This window comes from Podarcis tiliguerta (genome assembly GCF_965153285.1).
Source record: "Podarcis tiliguerta genome assembly, chromosome: 6".
NCBI lineage: Eukaryota > Metazoa > Chordata > Lepidosauria > Squamata > Lacertidae > Podarcis > Podarcis tiliguerta.
Genome location: NC_139539.1, coordinates 6,585,530 through 6,596,952, shown reverse-complemented (window position 1 = coordinate 6,596,952; position 11,423 = coordinate 6,585,530). Strand labels below are relative to the sequence as shown.

The 11,423-nt window shown below is 49.8% G+C and overlaps 1 protein-coding gene across 1 annotated transcript; it reads left to right on the top strand.

Annotated features, from left to right (window-relative positions):
* Positions 1 to 1,502: 1,502 nt before the first annotated feature.
* SOX18 (SRY-box transcription factor 18) lies at positions 1,503 to 11,169 on the top strand. The gene is made up of 3 exons (XM_083446145.1): positions 1,503 to 2,304; positions 6,342 to 8,934; positions 9,024 to 11,169. The coding sequence occupies exons 1-2, from the start codon at positions 1,803 to 1,805 to the stop codon at positions 7,220 to 7,222; spliced, it is 1,383 nt and encodes a 460-aa protein (XP_083302271.1). The 5' UTR covers positions 1,503 to 1,802; the 3' UTR covers positions 7,223 to 8,934; positions 9,024 to 11,169.
* The last annotated feature ends 254 nt before the right edge of the window (positions 11,170 to 11,423 follow it).

Here is an 11,423-nt window from a genome sequence, read left to right as displayed (position 1 = left end):
CTCCTTCAAAGCCATCCAAGTCGTTGGCCATCACCAAATCATGTGGGAGTGAGTTCCACAGTTTCACCATGTCCTGGGTTTTGAGGGACTGCAGTGCTGGAAGGAGGCACATTCTGACCAAGGGATGAAGGACCATAGAGAAACTCCAGGGAGAGCTTCAGCCAACAGCTACGGAAATTGACAGTACAGTCCTGAGCATCTCCAGGAAAGGAAAGGGGGAGCAGCCTCCTCCAAAAAAGATTGTGAGATTCCCAGTTTTCATTTTTTTAAAATGTTTTTAGCATTTGTAGTTCCTGAGACACCAGATAGATTGCTCAGGTACTCTTCTTCTCACTTGGGGGGCGGGGCAGAAACTACTTTGCTGTCTTCTCTTCCCGTTTTATTTTGACACCTATGAGCACAATCCTAAAGCAAGTCCCACTCTCACTTAGTAGGCGCATTAAGACCCATTTATCCCCTGGTAAAGGTGCACTGAATTGTAGCATAAGCGTACAGTACAAGGACTATCCATCAGCACTTAACGTGATTTGCTTTACAGCAGAAGTGGGGAACATCAGGCCCCGCCCCTCCCGAGGCCACACCTCCCACCAGCCCCTCCCCCTCCTTGGCTAGCATTCGCCCTTGATCTGTGACACTGCCTCTCGCTTGTCTGGATGGAGGGGTGTGTCTGTGTACAAACGAGCCTACCATACAGAGGTAACATTTATATTCGTGTCCCCGCCCACTTTTGCCTCTGGCTCCGCCCACGATTCGCATGTGGCCCCCCTCCAGAAGGAAATGCGGCCCTCGGGCCGGAAAGAAAAGATTCCGCAGCCCTGCTTTCCAGCCTAACGGACCTGCCCCGAAGAGCTTACAATCTAACTTTTCTTCCAGCAAGGAACCGCGTCTGCGCGCATCGAACCACCGTGAAAAGACAGCACTTTTCAAACCGTTTCCAGACCCCCTTTCAAAGAGGGGTTTCGGCTCCTCCACCTCCTCTCCCCCCCCCCACCTGCACTGAGAATCACCCCCACCCAAGCGAGGCTTTCTCCACGCAAAGGGACCTCTCCCGACGCTCTCTTGCAGCGTTTGCCTCGACCACGTGCGCCTAGGAGCCAACTTTATTTGGCTGCGGCTTTTCTTCTTTTCCAAAGGGTGCGTGTGCAGAAAGGGATTGTACACATAAAAAATGGGGATGTTAGGAAATCAAAGCAAGGCTAAACAAACCACCCCCTCTCTCCCCACCCCCCGGCCAGCGGCACCCAAAAAAATCCCTGTCGCCCACTTCGCGGGGGGACGTTTGCGTCTGGCTAGCTCGGAGGAGGCGCTGCTGAGCGCCTGAGGTTTGCGCAAACAGAATTGCCTCGCCAGGACTTAATCCGACAGGAGGGAGAGGAAAGTCGGGGGAGCGGGGGGAGCAATTTCCCCGATTTCCTTTGCCGGGAGGGGAGAATGAAACCGCGCGTCCATCGCCCTCCTCCGTCGGGGGTGTTCCTAGCGGGCCCGTCTAACCCCTCCTCCTTTCCCGTCGCCCTCCCTCGGATGGGAAGCGCAGCCTTTATAATGTGGCCCCTCCGACGGGAGCATCCTTTCCAGCGCGTGCGTCTTGTCCTCCTTTTTTTGGAGGGGGCGAACCAAGCCAGCCCTTAGCTCGGGCCGAATCCTGCCTTCTTCTCTGGTTCCTTTGCGCATTTCGAGCCGCTGATTCCTTCGCTCGCGTCGTCTTCTTTCCTCGGAGAAGGGAACCCGATTCTCTTCTTGTTGTCCGTTTTTTCCTTCTTTTTCTGCTCGCCTTGTGATCCCAAAAGGTCCGTCTAGCTGGAATGAATATATCTGAGCCTAGTTTCTGTAGAGAGGAGATATCCCAAGCCAGAGGCGACTTTTCATGGGGAGCCGTCGCGGGAGCAGCCGCTGCGCCACCGCCGCCTCCGCCTCCGCCGCCTCCACCTCCTCCCGCCGCCGCTGCCTCTGATCCCGGGCGCGCCTTCGCGCAGCACAGCCGGGCCGCCGAGCCCGCCGTCTCCAGCCGAACCCCCAGCCCGGAGCCGGCCTTCGGATTTCGCCCAGGCGCAGCGGCGCCCATCGGGGGAGGCGACCCCGGCGGCGCGCTCTTGGGCACCTCGGCTGCCTCGAGCCGTTCTCCCAGCCCCGACGCCGGCTATGGCTACGGCGCCGGCTCGGGCCGTCCGTCCGATGGCAAGAGCGCCGAGGATTCCCGCATCCGGCGCCCCATGAACGCCTTCATGGTGTGGGCCAAGGACGAGAGGAAGCGGCTGGCCCAGCAGAATCCGGACCTGCACAACGCGGTGCTGAGCAAGATGCTGGGTAAGCGGGGTGTGTGAGCGCACTGTGGGACTCATTGCCACCAGATGTGGGGATGATGAGCACCAGGAGCTAAGGTGGCTTTGGACAGATTCATAGGGAAGCGGAATCTTAGGGGAACAGAACCTCAGTTAGTTAAGTATTTTTGTTGATTTTTATTTATTTAGGGGGGCAGCCTCCCCCCCCCCTTAGTCAGGCTTGAAAGGCTTCTCCCTCCCTCCCTCTGAGAGCACACTCAGGTGTTGAAGGGAGACCTGGGGTTTGCAGAAATCCTTTTTAGCAACCTATAATGGGGGCCCTCCAGAAAAGACCCTGCGAAGACCAAGCATGCTCAGTAGCAATGGGATGCTGAGGGTTTTGGAGTGGGGGGGTTGACAATTGAAGTGGGAACTATCCTAGAGGAAGACGTAACTAGCAATCTAGACTCCTGAGCAGAGGCACCTCTCTCTATCTCACACACACACACACTGCAAAATTTTATTGCAGGTCCCACTTATTAGCCATACCTGAGAAATGGAGGTTGCATGTTCCAAGGCAGTTTACCTTGGAGTAAGATTGGAGGCTGGGGCAAACAGGAACGGAGGTGGCCACTGCCTTTTGTTCTGCTGGTGGGCTCTGTGGGGGCATCTGTCTGAACAGTGCAGTTCTTATAAGGGTCAAAAAGGAGTTTGGGAGAGGGGAGAGTAGCAGCCATGAGGAAGGAAGCTGTCTCTTTTTAAATTTATTTTGAGGAAGCTCCCTCTTATGGTGCAACCTTTCTCATGAGCCCCTCTCTGCAGGTCATTCGCAGTACAATCCTGCACATGTGTACCCAGAAGTCAATTGCAGTGTGGCTCGTTCCCAGATAAAGGGCTATAGGATTGTGACTTTAATCCAGATAATTTACCCATCCGTTGCACCTACATCAGGGGAGCGCTAGGGCAGATCACTTCCCTCTTGCACTATTACTGCACACGCTTGCAAATGTTTCTCACAAAGCTGAGAAAGCAGCCCAAGACAGTCATTCTTAAATCAAATGTGCATTCTGGCCAAGCGTGCGGTTTTAAAACTGAACTGCTTTGGGTGTTATTCTATGAAACTTTGCTCTCAGTCCTCTCTTCTCCCGAAAGGATACAGTTCAAAGACTAGAAGAATATTTTCCCTTTGCACCCTTTTACTAATTTCACTTCTTCGGGATAAAAAGATCCACAGTCAGAGACCCTGAAAGATGAACACATTTAGAAGCTTTTCAGCTTCTTTCGCTTCATCTGATTATGCAGGACATTTCATCTTCATTTGGGAGGTGTGTATGGGGAGGGATGCAGAGACACACACATAAGCAGAGAGTGGGAAGAAGATGGCACATAGAAGGGTCCCCAAGAACCCAAGATACAAAAAGGTAACGGTCCGTCTATCACATTGCTATCACAAACCCAAATTTATACAACGTAGGAAGCTGCCACATCCTGAATCATTGGTCCATCTATCTCAGTACTGTCTACACAGACTGGCAGCAGCTATCCAGGACTTTGGGGGTGGTCTCTCCTAGCCCTATCTGGAAATGCCAGGGATTGAACTTGGGGCATTCTGCATGCGAGGCAGATGCTCTATCATTGAGCTATGCCCCCCCCCCCATTATTGCAAGGTAAGAGCAAAGTGATTCATTCACAACAACAAACCGCAAGCTTCTTGTGCTAATTTTATTGAAGGATAGGCTATTAGGAGGAATAGAGAGATAGTGTAACATTCATGTGTCGGCATGCGGTTGGAAGAAGAAGAAGAAGAAGAAGAAGAAGAAGAAGAGGAGTTTGGATTTGATTTCCTGCCTTTCACTCCCCTTCAGGAGTCTCAAAACTTTGACTTGGTTGAAATAAAATATCTGGAGGGACGCAAAAGGACTGTAGGGTTCGTTGGGGGAAGTGTTTGTGACATCACAAGCACTGGGCAATCAGCACTATGCGCTGCAGCTTCTATTGCAGATAGCCAGAACTGGTTTCTTCTGAGCTCAGCCCTGGGCAGGGTGTTCTGTATCTGTACTGAGTTCAGTACAAAGCTAAACAGCAGTCGCTACATCTGCGGTAAAACCACGGTCAAATCCACCAAAATTTCTTATTACACAGAATAAAAAGTGATTCTCAAATAAAATGTGTGGATTAGATCTTAGACTCCCCTTTGCAACTGACCGCTAGCCCAACCATTTCTTTCTTCCTAATCTTCCTAGCCTCCAGGGCATATAGACCTTATAAGTCTTTATGCACCCTTACTTTTTCGTAGTGTGAATCTTGATTAAGTCCAAATTCAGCATTATCAAATTTGCAACAAATAGAATGGAAAGGGGTTAAGGAACTTGTTCCATTTGTGCAAGGATGTATGCGTTCACAATGGAACTTCCTCCCTCAAATTTGTTTTGGGGGTTCTCCCAATCCACTGGGGCAGATTTGGAGAGGGCACAGGATGTGCCCTGAGGGGACAAGATAGGGGAGTTCTGTTGCACAAGCAAAAATCCTTGTACTAACAGAGTAAGCACATTGGATACCGCCCAGACAAAATGCCATTTCCCCTTGTCCTTGGAAGCAGTCAAGGAAAAAAGAACTCATTAGTTCTTTTATTCCCCCACCCTTTCCTGAACACCTATCTAGAAACGAGAGACACAGACTCCTAAATAAGAATTTCATATATTATATACCTTAGCTACCCACCCCCTTGCAAAGTGTCCAGGGTCCTCTATCCTATGTATGGATGTTAATTACTATGGGACGGTGGGAGAGAGCCCTTTCTAAACTGAAAGCCTATTGTTCTGCAATGTGGGTATCACATTTGCATTTCAGAGTAGAGAAGAGAAATACAAAAAATCACTTGCAAAGAAGCTGCCATCACTATGGTTGTGTGAAAGCACCATAATGCACGTTTATCAAAAATCTGCACTTTGGTTTCCCCTCTCTTTAACTACCTTGTGATTGTGTGTGTGTGTGTGTGTGTGTGTGTAAGCAAGTAAGGAAGAGCAGGAGGAGAAAGAGATGTTTCTAGTCGAAGTGGAATCTCCATCACATCAAAAATCACAGCAGGGTAGGAACTTTATCAGAACCCATGAAAACGTTCCAAAATAGTGAATGCACTCTCAGGTTCTCCAAAACTCTCCATCGGACTGGATGATAAACTTGATCTCCTTCTCCACACCCTATTTTACTTGGCATCCAGGCTGATAAGATAGTTCACCATCTTGTGACATCTTGGATGGGCTTAATAATGTTTTTGTGGATTTTGGGGTTGTTCTCATGGATCATACCAAGAGATCATGAACCTATCAGGGACTTGGAGCCATGATCCTTGCAGAGGATCTACTGTACCTTCTTGGCATACTCTCTCTCTGTTTGTTTGTTTGTTTGTTTGTTTCTCTCTCTCTCTCTCTCTCTCTCTCTCTCTCTCTCTCTCTCTCTCTCCCTCCCCCCCCCTCTCTCTCTTTCTCTCCTCTCTCGGGTCTGGCATGGTTAAGACACATGGTGAAAAAACTGGAATCTAATGTTCCCAAGGTGGACAGGGCCTGATGAGATGACCTTTTGGTGATTGGACATGTATGGTTTAAAAACAATAACAGCGTCCAACTTCCCAATGTGAGATACTTTAATGCAGGCATCAGCAAACTTTTTCAGCAGGGGGCCGGTCCACTGTCCCTCAGACCTTGTGGGGGGCCAGACTATATTTTGAAGGGGGGGGAATGAACAAATTCCTATGCCCCACAAATAACCCAGAGATGCATTTTAAATTAAAGCACACATTCTACTTAGGTAAAAACACGCTGATTCCCGGACTGTCTGCAGGCCAGATTGAGAAGCCGATTGGGCCGAATCCGGCCCCCATGCCTTAGTTTGCCGACCCATGCATTAATGCGAATACTGCCTATTGTTTAACGGCCTTTGTATGCTGCAATTATTACGTGAGCAATAGTTTGGGCTTCTGAAGCAGGTGAAGGACTCGAATCCTTGATCTGCCGGAGCCCTTAATTCTCCCCTGTTTCTGCTGCAGCTTCATGCCTGTGTTTTTCCTTTCCGGACCCCCTCCAGGCCAGTCGTGGAAAGCGCTCAGCGCCAACGACAAGCGCCCCTTTGTGGAAGAGGCAGAGAGGCTGAGGATCCAGCACCTGCAGGACCACCCCAACTACAAGTACCGCCCCAGGAGGAAGAAGCAAGCCAAGAAAATCAAGAGGATGGAGCCCAACATCCTCCTGCACAATCTCTCCCAGCCTTGCAGCGACGGCTTTGCCATGAACCACCGGGCTGGCGGCGCCATCGGGCACCCGGGCCATGCCCAGCCTCCTCCACTCAACCACTTCAGAGAACTCCGCTCGGTGAGCTCTGATATGGAGAACTACGGCTTGCCGACCCCTGAGATGTCCCCTCTGGACGTCTTGGAGCAGACGGAGCCTGCCTTTTTCCCTCCACACATGCAGGACGACTGTGGCGTGATGTCCTTCAGAGGCTACCATCACCACCCTCCTCCTCCTCCACCACCTCCTCAGATGGAGTTTACCCCGGAGAAAAACCTGGGGAGGAACATGCCCATGGGCTACCCGCAGAACCCACCTCACCTGGCTGATGCCATGAGGACTCCCCACCCACCTGGTATGTACTACAACCAACTATGCGCCGGAGCCGCCAACGGGCTTTCTGCCCACCTGGGCCAGCTCTCCCCGCCGCCCGAATCTCACCACCTTGACGGCGTGGAGCACTTGAACCCCAACGAGCTCTGGACAGAAGTGGACCGCAACGAGTTTGACCAGTATTTGAATATGAGCAGGACTCGTCCCGATCCTTCGGGGTTTGCCTACCATGTCTCCGTGTCCAAAGTGACTCCACGGAGCCTCTCCTGCGAGGAGAGCAGCTTGATATCGGCCCTGTCCGATGCCAGCAGCGCTGTCTATTACAGCACCTGTATCACTGGGTAGGGCTGTGCTTGTGTGTTCGGCAAGGGGAGAGGGGTTCAAGGCTGAGCCCAGTTTAACCGTCATTTCCCTTCCCCCAGGGAACCCTGGGAACCTGCAAGGGGGAGCCATGGGATCTTGTACCTGAATTCCGTCTCCTAACCACAATTCCCAGGACCCTTTGAGCGAAGCTGTGCCGGTTAAACCAGTATGAATTTGACGGAAGCTCAAAACCTACACGTACCCTTAGGAAAGGCATGATGCGCAGGTGCTAACCTCTTTTTTGTTTGCTCCAAATGAGAGCAGCTTGGTTTCCCATCCCTGTGGGGCACCTTGTCCTTCTAACAAATTTATTCTTACCTGCTGAGAGACAGCCCAGCTCAGCTAATGTGCCCGTCCTTTGAGAAACAAGGGCCAACCTGCCGAGGAGTGAGCAAAAAATATCTGCAGGAACTTTGAAACTGTTGCTGCGGAGAATTGCTGCAGAGAAACTATTTGCCCTTCTACTGTTGTGTCCCAAGCAGGGCTTGGGAACCTCACCCCTGAAGCTTGTGGAGTTTTCTGCATTTAAGGGCCTCTTCACACTTAAACAGATTTATTATTATTATTTTTAGTGTCCACTGCAGGTCATTCAGCATAAACCCATGAGTGTCACTGTCAGGATTTTTCATTCTCTCCCGTGCCGCAGAGCATGTGTGACGTGTGCATGTCACAGATGTGTTTGCAGAGCTCATCTGGAGAGCAAGGGACTGGATGTGGCCGGCTCGACTTTGCTCTGTGTGAAAGAGCCCTTAGATCCCCTGCCTTGCACATTTTTAGCTGAAGCGCTGGGTTGGGGGGCCAAAACACAGGACCCTGCCCTCTTCCTTGTTCAGCGTAATGTGCAAATCATCTCAGAGTCCCACTGCAAGACCCGACATTCATCTAGCTGAGATAACAGTGCCCACCTATATATCCCCACAAGTGCCTTCCTTTGCATCAGCCTTCCAAACCCTCTCCCCTTGCCTGTCAACATTGCAATATTTAGATTATCTCATTAAATGCATTGCTTGGGTTTTTTTGTTTTTAAAAATAATAATGCTGAACCACTGATATACTGTATTGCTATGTAGCACAACGAGATAGACTGTTGCAAAGCAGAAAGGAAACTGAATGCATAGGGTGCCGAAATGTGTGAGGGCGGACAGTTTTTCTGGACCTTTTATTGCCCTGGAGGGAATTCCCGTGGGTGCAGCTTTTCTTCGCGCCTGCAGCATTATAACATGACAAGCCGCAAGATGCCGAAATCCTTTCCCTCTGGATTGTTGGAAAACGTTCAGGAGCCGGGTTCTCCAGTGCATTTGAGCTCTTCCAGTGCTTAAGATGTCTGTACTGTAAGTCTGCGTAACTGGGGAAGCTGGGTGGGGAGGCAGTGGCTCTCAATACCTGGGTTGTTCTTTTGGCAGTGAAGCAAGGTTTGTCGTTATTCAAAAGCAGGCTAGCCGCCTGACCCGGAGCTGAATTGCAAGCTGTCTGATTTGAAGCATCATCCAAGTCCTAGAACATGCTGGGATCTGGTGGCGAGTGGGCAGTCTGCAACCCAACAGAGCGCATGGCAAAATAAATAAATCCTTCCACTGTCATGCTTCTGCATTGCACCCCAAGGGCACCGTTGTGGGGTAAAGCTATAGGCAGTGGCGTAGTGTGGGGGGTGCAGGGGGGGCCGACCGCACCGGGCGCAATATCTGGGGGTTAGGGTTAGGGGGCGAAAATCCACGGGTTAGGGGGCGCAAATTACTTGCCTTGCCCCGGGTGCTGACAACCCACGCTACGCCACTGGCTATAGGCATGCCTAAAACAGGTTGGATTGAGGGAGGGTTTTAAGACTGGTTAAAGTGGTATGCAAGTGTGATGAAGGGAAAGGCTTGAAAAAGCCATAGAAATAAAATAAAATTGACAGGTGGTCCTCTTAGGCTGGCATAACTTTACCCAGATTGTGCCCGTTCACTTCAAAGCCAACCCACTGATTTCAGTAGCTTCCAAGTATTTTAGAAATCCATTCTCGAGTTAATTTCCCCCGGATGCTTTTTCATATAATTTCAAGTAATTCCAAGCATCCCTATCAGAAAGCTCACAGAACCTGCTTCGACTCAGCTTCCCTGTGAACCTCTGCGTACATCCCATTGAAGCAGCTCTGCCAAGCTTTGCCCATGTAAACCCATGCTCTTTGCAATCACACTGATGGAAGCGTTGGGGTGGAGGTTGCATTTGAAGCTGCCATGTGAGATCCGAGCCACTAGCCCACTGCCATCTCTGACTGGTGGCCGTAATTCAAGGGCTCAGGGCAAGAATCTTTCCCCGCTCCTCTGGGATCCTGTGAGCTGGTGGCACCCAGGACTGAAACCGGGACCATTGTCTTGCAAAGCAGATGTTCTGCCACTGGCTTACGGCCCTTCCCAAAACAGGCAGCTGCTTCAGACCAAATCAGACTACTTGCCCCTCTCAGTACTGCCCACCTTGACTGGGTTTCAGAGGGGAAGCCTCTGCCTGGGACCTTTTTTCATGCAAGCAGATGCTTTGATGCTGAGCCACTGCAGCCCCTGTTTTCAGGATGGAGGTATAACTTCCAGCCTTCCACTTTCCCCAAGGTCTACGCCATGCCTGGAGAACCAGCACTTTCAGAGTTCGGTTATTAAGGCTTAAGGAGAAGCAAGTCAGGGCTTATCCACACTGACCTACGCTCCGCATTCCTAAGCAGAGGTCCACACTTTCCAGGTCTGTGTCCAACAGCTTTTTATTAATATTATTTTTGCTTTCCCTGCGAAAACCCGCTCTTTACCACTGAATCAGAGCAAATGGCAATTTGCAGAAAACCCGAATTGCCATTTGCTCCTAATCAGCAGTATGGATCCAATTTTCTTGGGGAAAGCAGATGGGAGAGAGAGAAAGAGAGAGAGAGAAAGAAAGAAAGAGAGAAAGAAAGAAAGAGAAAGAAAGAAAGAAAGAAAGAAAGAAAGAAAGAAAGAAAGAAAAGCACTCTAAATGGACTGGGAAGTGCGACCCTATGCCTAGAAAGCAAAACCGGGAGTGATTCTTTTGCAATGATTGTTATGGGACAGAGACTAGTTTAGGGGTGCCAAACAGGCACATTTTTCACTGTATCAAGATTATTATCTTTCATTTGAACCATAGGACTATATTTTTACTAAGTCTTTTTTTATATCTTATCTATCTATCTATAAATGATATTTAATTTGTTCAGGCATTTTATACTACCGAATGTCTTTTCTGTCTCTTTTGGTAATAAATCAAAGGGTATCTGTGTCACAGAAAGCATTTATGTAGCAACCGAATTAAAACAAATCTAAAGAACAGAGGAGAGAGGGGCAGTTTTAAGTCTTAAAATCGTGTGCAACAATTTTCTGGAATTTTGGGGGGGCTAAGGAGAGCATTTTCGAAAGCCATGAGACCAAGGAGACTCGATCCCATGGTGTGTGTGTGTGTGGGGAGAATCTGTATAAAACCCCGTTGAAATGAATTGGCAGCTACACAAGGACCCTGCTAGAGTTTGTGCAGAAGACCGTCCCAAATAATGTTGCTGGCTGGTTAATTGTTAAGACATATTTTCCTAATTTCTTGGCTCTCATGTGCTTGCTATGCGAACACATGTTTCTCCCCCCCAATAAATGTTGTCCCCAACCATTTCCAGATTTCTCTGGCACTCGATTCCTGTTTAGACTGCGCATTGGTTTCAAGCGAACACCTCCCACTAAGCAGTGGGCCAGGGTGTGTTTGTGTGAGAGAGGATAGGAAAGATAGGAGAGAGTGGGTTTGATCCAGGGTCAGTTGCCAATGCAATCCAGCGTACGTGCCTATTTTCCCAATGTTGTGTAAGCTGCCGATGTGTTTGGTCGGACGTGCCATCTGTTCTCAGATTTGAGGAGGCGGGGAACAACCCTCAGTCCTCTAATAAAACGACGTGATATCCTTTTCTTGACATGTCTGTGTGTGGTTTTTTGGGTTTCGCTAACACAAGCTGCACTAAAGGTTCTGCATTTGCACGTTGGAGCCTGCAGAAATTGGGAATGATATTAAAAGCCTGCTTAGCTCTCTTGATTTCGCCGTGCTAATATGGCTCCTCGCAAGTGTTCTGATGCTTTGTTTACAGCCTGACACATAAGACGGTGACGTCAAAGGGCTTGGGTCGCAGCCAGTTGGTTTCCCACCCAGCCTCTTCCCTGTCCTA